The sequence below is a fragment of the Corticium candelabrum genome, chromosome 19 (assembly GCF_963422355.1).
Source record: "Corticium candelabrum chromosome 19, ooCorCand1.1, whole genome shotgun sequence".
NCBI lineage: Eukaryota > Metazoa > Porifera > Homoscleromorpha > Homosclerophorida > Plakinidae > Corticium > Corticium candelabrum.
The window spans coordinates 4657380-4669879 of record NC_085103.1 but is presented as its reverse complement, the minus strand read 5'-3'; the positions used below and the strand labels follow the sequence as shown (position 1 = coordinate 4669879).

The 12500-nt window shown below is 42.0% G+C and overlaps 3 protein-coding genes across 4 annotated transcripts in view; 2 read left to right on the top strand and 1 right to left on the bottom strand.

Annotated features, from left to right (window-relative positions):
- LOC134194894 (protein disulfide-isomerase A5-like) overlaps nt 1–8622 on the bottom strand; it is a 9313-nt gene extending 691 nt beyond the window's left edge. Inside the window, exons 1-23 of one of the 2 annotated variants that reach the window (XM_062663874.1) lie at nt 8546–8622; nt 8368–8488; nt 8174–8261; nt 7544–7609; nt 7444–7489; nt 7288–7380; nt 6491–6551; nt 6358–6425; nt 5879–5970; nt 5753–5821; nt 5559–5695; nt 4729–4796; nt 4512–4593; nt 4439–4451; nt 4205–4270; nt 4000–4139; nt 3778–3919; nt 3348–3580; nt 3223–3290; nt 493–574; nt 418–430; nt 277–345; nt 87–223 (exon numbers count right to left, since the gene is read on the bottom strand). In XM_062663874.1, the coding sequence (XP_062519858.1) occupies nt 87–223; nt 277–345; nt 418–430; nt 493–574; nt 3223–3290; nt 3348–3580; nt 3778–3919; nt 4000–4139; nt 4205–4270; nt 4439–4451; nt 4512–4593; nt 4729–4796; nt 5559–5695; nt 5753–5821; nt 5879–5970; nt 6358–6425; nt 6491–6551; nt 7288–7380; nt 7444–7489; nt 7544–7609; nt 8174–8261; nt 8368–8488; nt 8546–8593 (2002 nt within the window). In that variant the 5' untranslated portion in view covers nt 8594–8622. Of the gene's footprint in view, nt 1–86; nt 224–276; nt 346–417; nt 431–492; nt 575–3222; nt 3291–3347; nt 3581–3777; nt 3920–3999; nt 4140–4204; nt 4271–4438; nt 4452–4511; nt 4594–4728; nt 4797–5558; nt 5696–5752; nt 5822–5878; nt 5971–6357; nt 6426–6490; nt 6552–7287; nt 7381–7443; nt 7490–7543; nt 7610–8173; nt 8262–8367; nt 8489–8545 lie in introns of those variants that run through there. The other variant, XM_062663875.1, reaches the window with a different exon arrangement.
- A 476-nt stretch (nt 8623–9098) lies between these two features.
- LOC134194859 (capping protein inhibiting regulator of actin dynamics-like) lies at nt 9099–10678 on the top strand. Its single transcript, XM_062663838.1, has one exon. It carries the CDS (start codon nt 9144–9146, stop codon nt 10515–10517), a length of 1374 nt encoding a protein of 457 aa, XP_062519822.1. The 5' UTR covers nt 9099–9143; the 3' UTR covers nt 10518–10678.
- Nucleotides 10679–11015: 337 nt separating this feature from the next.
- The window catches only part of LOC134195027 (TNF receptor-associated factor 4-like), a 1972-nt gene continuing 487 nt past the window's right edge, over nt 11016–12500 (top strand). Inside the window, exons 1-5 of the mRNA XM_062664024.1 lie at nt 11016–11176; nt 11280–11331; nt 11691–11795; nt 11855–11932; nt 12240–12500. The exon at nt 12240–12500 is cut by the window's right edge and continues 487 nt beyond it. Coding sequence (XP_062520008.1) covers nt 11028–11176; nt 11280–11331; nt 11691–11795; nt 11855–11932; nt 12240–12500 — 645 coding nt within the window. The 5' untranslated portion in view covers nt 11016–11027. The remainder of the gene's footprint in view (nt 11177–11279; nt 11332–11690; nt 11796–11854; nt 11933–12239) is intronic.

Genomic DNA, 12500 nt, shown 5'->3' with positions numbered 1-12500 from the left:
GTCTCACAAACAAATGGACCAAGTTGAATACAATGAACAACAAATATCTGAATGTCACTCCAACTACAACGTAACACAATACTTACATGGAGCATAAAACATGACCAGCACGTGCTCTCTATTCTCCACAAAACCACCAAAATTCTCATCCGTAAGATGATTCACACCACTCTCATGGTCACTCCACTTCGGCTCTGGAGGTGCTGCTGTTGGCTCCACAGGACTAACAATGAACAAAATTGATATCAAAAATTATTAAAATTTCTGAGTGCACACTTGTTCATGAATTCAAGGAGTGCATCTGTGGTACGACCGCCTGGGTAGTCAAATGCAAACTTCCCATCCCTTGATATGACAGCCATGAATGTGAGATATTCGATCAAACCACGAGAAAGACACACACACACACACACTTACTTGAAATACTTCACTATAAATAATATTGATATTAATTAATGCATATTATTGGTGTAAATAACTGATATGGTTTACCTGTGGGGAATCCCTTAATCTCAAACCTGTCGGCCAGTTTGCGTTGTTTGGTGCAGTCAACAGCAGCCAATATACCAGAATGCTAAGAAAACATTGTGGTAGTAAGATTGTCTGTTTGCCTATCAATCCATCTGTCCGTCCGTCTGTCTGTCTCTTTTTGTCTGTCTGTCTGACCGTTTGTCTGTCTGTCTGTTGTCTCTTTGTCTGTCTGTCATATATTTGCATACTGCAACTACTGCAAGTACAGGCTAAATATTGTCCAATCTGTCTGTCTCTTCGTCTATATATCTGTCTCTTTGTCTGTCCGTCTCTCTACTTGTCATTACACATATTTTCAAACATTGAACTATTTTGTCTGTCTGTCTCTCTGTCTCTTTGTATGTCTGTCTGTTTTTTGGCTGCCTGTCTGTCAATCTGTGTTTCTGTCTGTCTCTTTGTGTGTCTGTCTGTCTCTTTGTCTATCCGTCTGTCTCTTTGTCTATCCGTCTGTCTCTTTGTCTGTCTGTGTGTATGTATGTATGTATGTCTGGCTGGCTGTCTCTTTGTCTGTCTGCCCGTCTTTATCTCGGTCTGTTGTCTGTCTGTCAGTCTGCCTGTCTTTCAATTCATATAGTTTCAAACATTAACTATTATACACCATCTAGGCAAAGCAACTAAATAGTACCCAAGCCAATAGGTCTTGGTTCTACCTACAACCATTTATGTTTATGTGCATGGCTGTCTCTTGAAACAATCTTCTTCAGCTTTCTCTCCCCAACAGCCAAAATGTTTGAAGACTATAGGCACAAATGTTGGTCGAAAACCTCCAGGCAAGAGCACCTGGTCGTACTTCTTGATCTTCGGATTTTGTCTTCTGATTGCCGCTGCTCTCTGAGTTGTAGCTGATAAAACTTCTATTTCATTACTCCAGGATGCGCTAGTGCAATATCCAATTCAAGATCCACCCCCGATGCCAAATCAAACACGACTATGTCTGATCTGTCTTCAGAATTGACATACCTTCCTCTGGGTTCTTTATGTGATGTAATTGCAGTTGACTCAAACAGTCTGACCATGCTGAAACCATGTTGTTATGGCTGATTACCGGACGGCCCCAGTCTTACATGTTATTAGGTGGTATCCATCTGAGTCTAATTCTTTCCCACAGTCACACTGACAAGAAGCCAAAGACATTGGCAGCCAAGTCTCATCAAGGATGCCAAGCTGAAATTGCACAAAGATAATGCATGCCATGATGATGATGGTACCGTCAAGAGCCACGCTCCTGCACCCTTGCCTTGCAAGGACTTCATTCGAGATTGGTCTCTAGTCGAAGATGAATTCTGAATAAAACTATTTGACAGAGATTTCATGTACTCCTCTGTCAGCCTGCGTTGTAGTTTCCCGTCGTTGATAACTACTACGAGAGTTTTGTTTTGAGGCAAAACATTGCACAAATCTCTGCTGATGGAACTATCAAGCAATATCTCTCAGCATCAGGAATTCGTTTTGCTATTGTATGCAGGGTTGAAGCCCAACTAGACAGAAACACAAATGGTGCTGTAGATGTTAAAGCTGTGAGACCAAATCCTCCATGTCTTATTGGTAAAGTTGCTTAAAGCCACTGCCTGTCTGTTAGATTACCTCTACCCAAGAGATTGGTGAACGTTGATCTTGTCAGTGTCATGGATGGCTACAGTGGACTCCAAAAGTCTAGGTGCAACAGTTCGTGATAGAAAGTTCATCCGAGTAACATGACAGTGTCTCAGCAAAAGCATGCCACACTGGGGATCTTGCAACTGCAACAGCTTACCACACAAATTAGATCCTCATTGTGCAACATCAGAGCAAGATTCGATGATGTACAATGAGCTTCCTATGGGTGTGCCAACAATTCTACATCTTTGACTTGTGGCTGGTATGGAAGTTGACTGAGAGATGGTGTTAAGCAATGGTGATGAGGAACAATATATCTCACATTTCTTCTCCTCAATCATGAGATTAATGTTGCTGAAAGCAGATCTCAGCCTTGCAAAGACATGAAACACTCGATCAAAACTGCCAAGGAGATAAACATCATCCAGGTAAGCCAGAATTGTTACTTCTTTGTTGTGAGACTGTAGATCTTCCAAAATGGATTGCATTGCAATTGAGAACAAAGCAGAACCAAGTGGGTCGTGATCCCTGGTGCACACCTTCTTGAGCGCTGAGAATAACCGGATGAGATCTCTGAAGATAGATTAGTGGCTTGATGTCAGAGTACACTAGTGCAGCGTGATTGTCAATATCAGGAAACGTAGTAAGCACTTGGTTCAGCAAATGAGACCGGCTTACTGAATTAAATGAATTCTTCACATCAGTTTTAAGTAGAATCCAGTCTTCATGTTTTCCATAATAAGCTGTACCTGCTGCACGGCCCTCAACTGTCTGTCTGTCTGTCTGTCTGTCTGTTTGTCTGTCAAATAAAATTTATTTCAAACATACATCTATAATACAATGCTAGCAAGGTAACTATATAAAGTTCTGTAACTACGAGAGTTTACTAGGACTAGATTTAAAAAAACAAACAAACATGTAACACTTAAAAGAGAACAATGTAAACCACCCAGAGCCAACATAGTGGTTGAAAAACTAGATAAAGCAATCTACAGTACAGTCAGTGTCATTTGTCAGAGCTGAGATTCTGTCTGTCTGTCTGTCTGTCTGCTCATCCATTTCTATCCAGCCCAATAAGTGTGAAAGATCACCAACCCCAGAGTTGTGCATCTGCTCGGCCGCATCACCATATGCTGGCTTCATCGCCTTGCAGTGTCCACACCCTAACAAACCCAATCACACACCAAATCCACACGACCAAAACACACTAAATGACTCACAAGGTGCATAAAACATGACCAATACCGAGTCGTGCTGATCAACAAACATATCAAATGAGTCATCGCTTAGATGTTCCACACTACTTGGCTCATCACTCCACTCGGGTTCAGGTGGTGGAGCAGTCGGTGGCTCATCTGGATTCTCCATGAACTGAACGAAATCGTCAGTCTCACGTCCACCCGCATATCTCTCACCCTTCTTGCCATAATTGTAGTACTTGATTGTTGGATACCTACAGGATAACAAAATGTGTTGGTGGAGTTTTGTTCATGATCAGCGGACAGGAATGTTTAGCATGGCTGCAAAGCTGACATCCAATAGTATGAATGTTCATGCATGCATGTGCGTGCGTGCGTGTGTGTGTGTGTGTGTGTGTGTGTGTGTGTGTGTGTGTGTGTGTGTGTGTGTGTCAAGACTAAAACATCTCACCCTTCAACTCCTTCTTGAGTACACAGATTTCGATTACTGGTATCTGTGCAGTCTACAGCAGCAAATGCAACTTTCTTCTTCTCGGCCATCAGCTCAGCAGCTTCCTGAAATTTTGGCTTTGCCGCCTTACAGTGACCACACCCTAACACACACAAAAATGAATATGAAAGCAAGTCTAATACGTTACAGACATAAACTTAGTTTGTGCTCTCCACAACTCACATGGAGCATAAAACATGACCAGTGTGTGCTTTTTCTTCTTTGTAAATCCTGGAAATGTTGCACCATTCAAGTGATTAACTTTGCTTGGTGTGTCACTCCATGGAGCCTCGGGAGGTGGCGGTGGTGGAGGCTCCTTGGGACTAAAATCATAGAAATGAGATTTTATTTGACTGTTTTGAATGTGACGTGAGATGAAGGGATTCACTCTTTCATGAAGTCAATGATGTTGTCTGCCGTTCTCTCGTGGAAATCCCAAACGTAGCTGCCATCCCTGGGTTACAATACAAACAAATGTAAACATACAATTAAACACACAATCAAATAGATGGGCAGACAAAATGGACAAACACACACACACACACACACACACACACACACACACACACACAGCAAATACTCAATTTGCACAATTGAATGCATCATCACCAACACGACTTACTTGAAATATTTCACTACACAAAACAACACATTAGTACACACACAAATCCCTTATAATATTCATCTCTCAACACCTGATGGAAATCCGGTCACGTTATATCGTGTAGCCAGTTCCCTCTCTTTTGTACCATCGACAGCAGCCAGAACACCATCAACCTAAACAACACAAAATAAGAACACACACAACAAGTCAAAACATTTTAGCAGATAAAAGTTTTAAATAAGAAAATGGAATGTACAACACAAAACAACAAAACAGCAAACCCTAATTTCAGTGGTCTGCTCTCACACCTCGTCTTGTTTAAGTGTAGCTGCTGCTCGTTCATATTCAGGTTTCATTTTCTTGCAATGACCACACCCTACAAAATAAATACTTTACACACACACACACACACACACACACACACACACACACACACACACACACACACACACACACACACACACACACACAGGGGTGTCAAAGGTTTTGAGGTCTGTCCTCCAAGAATTGGCAAGTTCTGGCGACAGAATGGACATTGGCGCCAAATGGCTAAGCGAGTACTAATCTGGGCTTTGTTGAGGTCACATGATCAGAGCAACGCTTCACTTTTATTTGGATATCTTTTAATACACACATAAAGTTCATAAAAGGGAACTTATAAACAGATCTCTCTTCAAGACCAACGGCCATGCATGCAGTTCCCTATGACATTCTACTACAAAGTTCATTTTCTCTACTAGGGGCTAGTGTACTGAAACTTCTCACATTCACTAATTTAGCTCAGCTGCTGTACTGCATGCACGTGCCAACACATTACTTTTAGAACAGAAACACATGCAGGAAACTGCATGGCCTCTAGATGAATAATAAAATAATAGCGAGCACAACATTTCCATGTCAATTGCTACCTCATTTGCTAAAAGTCCATTGTGCCTTAGACTTTGCTGATGTGGCCAGACCGCTCTCAGCAGGTCTAGCCACGCTAAGACTAGACTACTGGAGTCAGGAGTCTTCTGGCAACAGGTGCCTGCCACCCAAAGGTGAGCTACTCTGAGTCACTTCAAAGTTCTATACGTCTGTCGTCAAATTGGCAACATGGCGACAACTTAGACACCCCTGATAATTAACACATTCTTACATGGAGCATAAAACATCACCAGTAGAGAACTCGTATCAGCCAAAGTGTCACCAAATGTTTCATCCGTCAGATGCATTACATCGTTCTCTTCATCACTCCATGACGACTCTTGTGGCTCCTCTGCAGGAGCCTCAGGACTAATACAACCAACAATATGTTAAGATCTATAAATGCGACTCAAATGTATTAGTCACTTGTTCATCCACTTGATGATCTCATCTTTTGTTCTTCCTCCTCCGTAATGAAACATTTTCTCGCCTTTCCTAAATATCCGAGTGCATGGTGAGAAGAATAGCTGTTTTTGTAATCAAGAGTCTTACTCAAAATAGACAATTGTTGGATAGCCTGTGATGTTGAATTCATGGATGACATCACGACCTTCCATTGTAGTGACGTCCATCCCTGCCAGTACCTGCCACCAATAATGTAAACATAATTTTCCAATATGACTATTGTATTGGAGGGATACATCTCACAATACACTAGACTATTGTATTAGAGGGATGCATCTCACAATACACTACACTATTGTATTGGAGGGATGCATCTCACAATACACTAGACTATTGTATTGGAGGTATGCATCTCACAATACACTAGACTATTGTATTGGAGGGACACATCTCACAATACACTAGACTATTGTATTAGAGGGATGCATCTCACAATACACTAGACTATTGTATTGGAGGGACACATCTCACAATACACTAGACTATTGTATTAGAGGGATGCATCTCATAATACACTACACTATTGTATTGGAGGGATGCATTCTAAACTATTGAGTATAACGTACAGATTTATCCTTCAACTCTGTAGCTGCAGACGAGTATTCCGGCTTCAAAGTCTTACACACACCACACCCTGCAATCACAATCGAATACCAACTGTAAAGCTAAACTCAGTGTTTTATCTAAAAAAAAACTTACAGGGAGCATAAAACATCATCAATATCGGCTTCTTCTCTTTCTTCAACATTTTTCTAAATTCCTGGCAACAACAACGTGTTACAATGTGTATACAAACAAACTTCACACACACACACACACACACACACACACACACACACACACACACACACACACACACACACACACACACACAACTAGTCTTAAAGGAGAACTCTCACCAAAATCAACTATCTCTCAGATGAAAGCTGTCACTTCATGACACAACCCTTTGCAACCATTTACTGTAGAAGTTTGCCGTAACAAAGAAATAAAGCATTGAAATTACCTGCGTGTGCGTGTTTAGTACCCGTATGTGGCATAAGCGTACCTCTGATTGTTGGTTAGCAAGGAAGACCGATACCTGTGCACATTTGAAGGTAAGGATTGTGAGACATATGATGTCAATTTGTGATTTATTGACTAAAGCAAACTGGGACACCAAAGTTATCACGCAAGTATCGACTGTGGCAATACAAACTCAGAAGGAGACCCTTCTTACATTAGCTCATAGATCATGTCTCGCTGAAATTTGGGTGCGTTAGGAGCACTTGGTATGGTTAAACCTAAAGTAGTTATTTCGAGAGAGCAAGACTTTGTGTACGTACGGGGAATCGTTTGAACAACTCGTTGCCGATTCTCTGCTTCTGTGGCTGTCTGGACCGTAGGTTTCCTGCAGGAAGATACCAGGCCTTGTATCTTTCTTTCAACAAGTTTTAGTATTTGGTGAGAGTTCTCCGTTAACCAAAAACACAAAGCCAACTAAACACGTCACTCACCCTATCTGTATTGACGTGCTGCACGTCCTCTGCACCAGTTTCCTCCTCCCACGGTGTGTCACCTAATGGATTTTCCATAAAATTCATCATTGACTAAATCAATCAGCAACAATTCCAGTCATACAATATACACACTACATGTTGTAAAACGGTAACCTTAACAGTTTCCTTCCTGTCATAGTCTTTGTTAAAAACTCCATCTCTATGTGCACTGCATTAGTATAGGATTGACTATAAGGTGACTGTAGTGACCAACTTGTAGTGTTTTAGAATTGTTTTCCGTGGAGATAGCTTCAGCTTTTTGCAGAGCTTCGCAGCATCACTGTTAACATATATAATATTATTATAACAATGCAGACATTATCACAGGTACATTATAACCGTGTGTTTTATTATTCATAAACAAATGCAAACAGACAGACAGACAGACAGACAGACAGACAGTCAAACAGACAGACAGACAGACAGACAGGCAGACAAACTGTCAGACAGACAGACAGACAGACAAACTGTCAGACAGACAGACAGACAGACAGACAGACAGACAGACAGACAGTCAAACAGACAGACAGACAGACAGACAGTCAAACAGACAGACAGACAGACAGACAGACAGACAGTCAAACAGACAGACAGACAGACAGACAGACAGACAGTCAAACAGACCAACAGTCTGACAGACAGACAGACAGACAGACAGACAGACAGACAGACAGACAGTCAAACAGACCAACAGTCTGCATAAGCAGACAGACAGACAAACAGTCATACAAGCAAACAGACAAACAGACAAAACGGCAGACAAACAAATAGGCCGATAAATGACAGATAAACAGACAAACAAACAAACAAACAGATCGCTAGACAAACAGACAGACAAGCTGACCTGCACACAATCGACACCAACGTCCCCTTCCCCTTCATCAGCGTCGCCACCTCGCCAAACACCGGCATTACCCCAGCCACATCACTCCCTACACAAACACACAACCAACACGACGACGCGCCCTCAAACAATGCGAGACCGGAAGTCAAGTAGCAATCGACCAGCTACAATACTCTACACTCAATGACACGCACCTGTCTTGCCAAACATGACCAGCACATTCGTTCTCGTCCTCAAAATCTTCTTGAACTCCTTCAAGTCGTCGATGTCTGTGACGATGTCTTTCAGATTCGGTTTTCCTCGTTTGCTGTCGGTCTAGAAAAAGAGACGGATGACGAACGGTTTGGTTGACGTTGAAGATGCGTGTTGAACCTGTTGGAGTAAGAGGAATAAGGCTATGCATAGAAATAGTCTTGCCATGTTGGCCTGTCTAGGTACCTAATTGATATAAACACGATTGCTTAATATTGCGCATGCGTAGTGAGAGTTTGGCAAAACAAGGAGAGTGGAATAGATACTGGAATGTGTCACGGACAGACGGACAGGCAGACAGACAGACAGACAGACAGACAAACGCAGGCAAGCAGGCAGATAGACAGATAGTTTCAATCTACGAGAATATATTTGAGACAGACAGGCAGACGGACAGACTGACAGACAGACAGCGACAAACACAAACAGAGAGACAACAAAGACACAGACAGACATGTACAGACTCAAAGACATACAAACACAAAACAGAGAGACAAACAAACAAGCAAACAGACAAGCAGACAGAAAAGAAAGATAAACATTGTAAACTAAACTAAAGAAGAACAGCAATAACCATCGCAAACAAACAGACAACAAAGAATCCAGTTTGCATGTTAGCGCGCATTTTTGTCGGAAAAGCGAAGCTAGCGCCAATTAGTCGTTACCGTGGTTACATAACTAACTGTTGTAATGCGCCACTGATTCATATTTCATTGCGATGAGTGATAGCAGGACATTGCAGGAGAGACAACTAGCCCTCCTTCTCGATATAGAGAGGCTTGTCCTCGGAGAAACGCCAATTTCTCGATCTCTCGACATTCCCTTCTTCCCTCCTCATCCTCCTCGAAACAAAGCGAAAACAAGAAGAGCAACACGCAGACAGTACACCAGAACCGCCAAAGTTGCCGAACAAAACGAATCAAATGAGTTATTGAGAGACACGCCCACGCACGTGGATGGCTGTGTTGCAAGAAAGGCGGCAACTGATCATTTGCTGTGCTTAAACAGTGAGCCGAGGATAGTAGAATGGTTGATGAAGAAAGAGAAAGGTATACGGGAGGTAAAGAGAGAGAGAAGGCGAGAAGAGAGACGAAGGAAATTGGAAGCCGAAGAGGAGGAGAAAACAAAGGAGGAACGGATAAGACTTGCAGAGGAGAGATATGTTGAATGGTCAGTTAAGAAACTGGGAGAAATACGAGAGATGAAGGAGAGAAAGAGTGAAATGCAGAGGTCGAAATCGAGTTGCGATGCGGTGCTCGACAATAACAGAGCATTTGACGATTGGCTGCTGCAGAAAAGAAAGAAAAAGGAACAGAAAGAGAGCAAGACTAGTGATAAACTAACAAAGGCGTCTGTGTCAGACGAAGAGAAGAGGAAACAATACACAGAATGGTTCAATAGAAAGAAGAGGCTCGATAGAATGAAAGCAAAACAGAAAGCTCAAGAGGAGGAGATGATGAGAAAACATGAAGAGGAGGAGAAAAAACGAAAGGAAGAAGAGAAAGCTAGAAGACTGAGCTACGACGACTGGCTGAAACGGAAGCGGGAAAAAGATGAAGAGGAGGCTAGGCAAAGGAAATTGGATATCGAGAAAGGGGAGCATGTCGATGAGCTCAATCAATACTCAGACATTGCAAGAGACCTTCGTTTGAAAAGACGAATGGAGCATCAGATGACAAGGCAAAGAGTACACACTGGCCTTACTCGGCCACGAGAGGAGAGGCGACTTAAACAAACTAAAGATGCAACAGAATTTCTTAAGGAATACGTAGAGCAAATACAGTTGTCTGAAATAAACTCAGACGGTCCAAAACCTAATGTGAAGGTTGCATGGAGTGATTTAGGGCGACGCCCAGAGCCTCAAGGTTGTGAGACATTAACACCAATGTTAGTAACACGTCTGAATAAACCAGATCTCTCATTGGTTCCGATATCTACGCAATCAAATGACAGTGTGAGCACGATTGATGACGTATCTGCTGTGACTGTGACGGGAGAGAAAAATAGATGTTTGGAACAGAATGGAAAGGATGTTACCAGCCAGTTAATATCAATATCTGGAGATGCAGATCCGATGGCTAGTGTTGTGTAACACTTTTTAGTGACAGACGTCATGTTTGCTGTAGTCTCTCTGGCATTTTGTTATAATGATTTTGTGCCATGTAAATGGAGATATGTGTGTATACAATTGATAACATGAGATATTTGTGTATATACCATTGTTTATGCATAATTGATATTTATTAAAGTAAAAATCACCGAGACCTGAAACAGTTTCCATGGCAATCAGTATTTGATTATACACTTCAGACATAAGTCCTATCAATGTTTGCATTGTCGTGTTTGTCATGTTTGAGACTGTTTATTTGTTTGTTTGTTTGTTTGCTTGTTCATTTGTGTATATGGCAATTTCTGTTATGCACTTGTAATGCTCATGCAAACAAATACAAACAAACAAACAAACACACAATAACGTCTAACTCCATGTATAATAATTTTAACTTAATTACGCAACTGAAATTAATACATTTTATTCTATTAATTAAATTATACTAACAAGACTCACGTGTCAAACTTCCGCTACAGTACAGACCCGTCCAGCATGTCTGAAGTTGGAGGCTACAGGGAAACGTTCATCGAGTCCGTTGACAAGGACCTGGAGTGTCCAGTCTGTTTCTTAGCTATCAAAAAGCCTCTACTAACGCCCTGTGGACATCTCATATGCACAACATGTGCTGATCAATTGACAAGGTCAGCAACTCTTGTGCATGTCTGCATGCATGACAAATCAGTCATGCACTGCAGTGATTGATGCGGTTACACCACAGTTATTAATGATTGTTTGCGTTGCTAGTAATGGTGAATTGAAATGTCCTATGGAGAACAACAAGTTCCCACGACAAGAAGTGCGTGGGAGCTAAAATTAAAATTAAACGTGCGCTTTAGTGCATGTGTGTGTGTGTGTGTGTGTGTGTGTGTGCGTGCGTGCGTGCGTGCGTGCGTGTGTGCGTGCGTGCGTGCGTGCGTGCGTGCGTGCGTGCGTGCGTGCGTGTGTGTGGTGTGTGTGTGTGTGTGTGTGTGTGTGTGTGTGTGTGTGTGTGTGTGTGTGTGTGTGTGTGTGTGTGTGTGTGTGTGTGTGTGTGTGTGTGTGTGTGTGTGTGTGTGAATGTGTGCGTATTGATGTGGCCAACAAAGTGACTGAGTCATTGTACAATACAATGTCCATCCATGCCAGACACCTCACAGATACACTCCATACATGCAGGCTGTCCCAGATCGATTCCACGAACGCAAAATACTTGCACTTCGTGTGAAATGCTCACACGAGAAAGACGGATGTCAGTGGACCGGAGAACTGCGATCACTCGAAGTGAGATAAATCCAAAGTTTCACTGATTGTCATATATTACACGTTCAGTTATCTTCTAGGGTCACTTGTCAAGAAGTGGAGACTGCAAGTTCACCGACTTCGAATGCAGTTTCAGTTTTGCAGGCTGCGATGATCTGGTATGATGCATAGTTATGTGGTTAATATCAATTAAATTTAGAAAATATATTTTAGTATACTGTACATGTTACATTGTACATTACAGGAGGTGCTGCCCATCTTGTGGCGCACAGAGGGAGACAAATGAAATATGACTGACTTACTGTGATTGTTACATAAAATCTGGGCATCTGCACAAGTAGCACTTCAACCCTCTACACTGACTACATGCTTGCATGCATTGAGTCTACATCAACCTTTTCGTTGCATTTGCTTTCTCATTGTCTTTACTATTGTTAACTTACTTATATAAATATTAATGTCTAGCTCCACAGGGATGATCTAGAAAGTCATGATAAAGACCACATGAGTGATCATCTCGATCTCGTCAAGGCAGCGTATGACGACGTGGCAAGCAAGAATGAGCATCTCGAACACGAAGTGACGAAACTCAAGAGTGACGTCAATACACTCAAAACAGAAATTTCACAATTGAAGAGTGATGCACCAGCTACGTTTGCTGTCGAATGGATCATCGAGAATTGGACAGCGACACTGGAGACGACCAGAGCATTGGCAGATCATTAT

What these genes read in the sequence shown, in the direction of transcription:
- LOC134194859 (XM_062663838.1), top strand. Translation starts at nt 9,144, where the DNA reads ATGAGTGATAGCAGGACATTGCAGGAGAGACAACTAGCCCTCCTTCTC.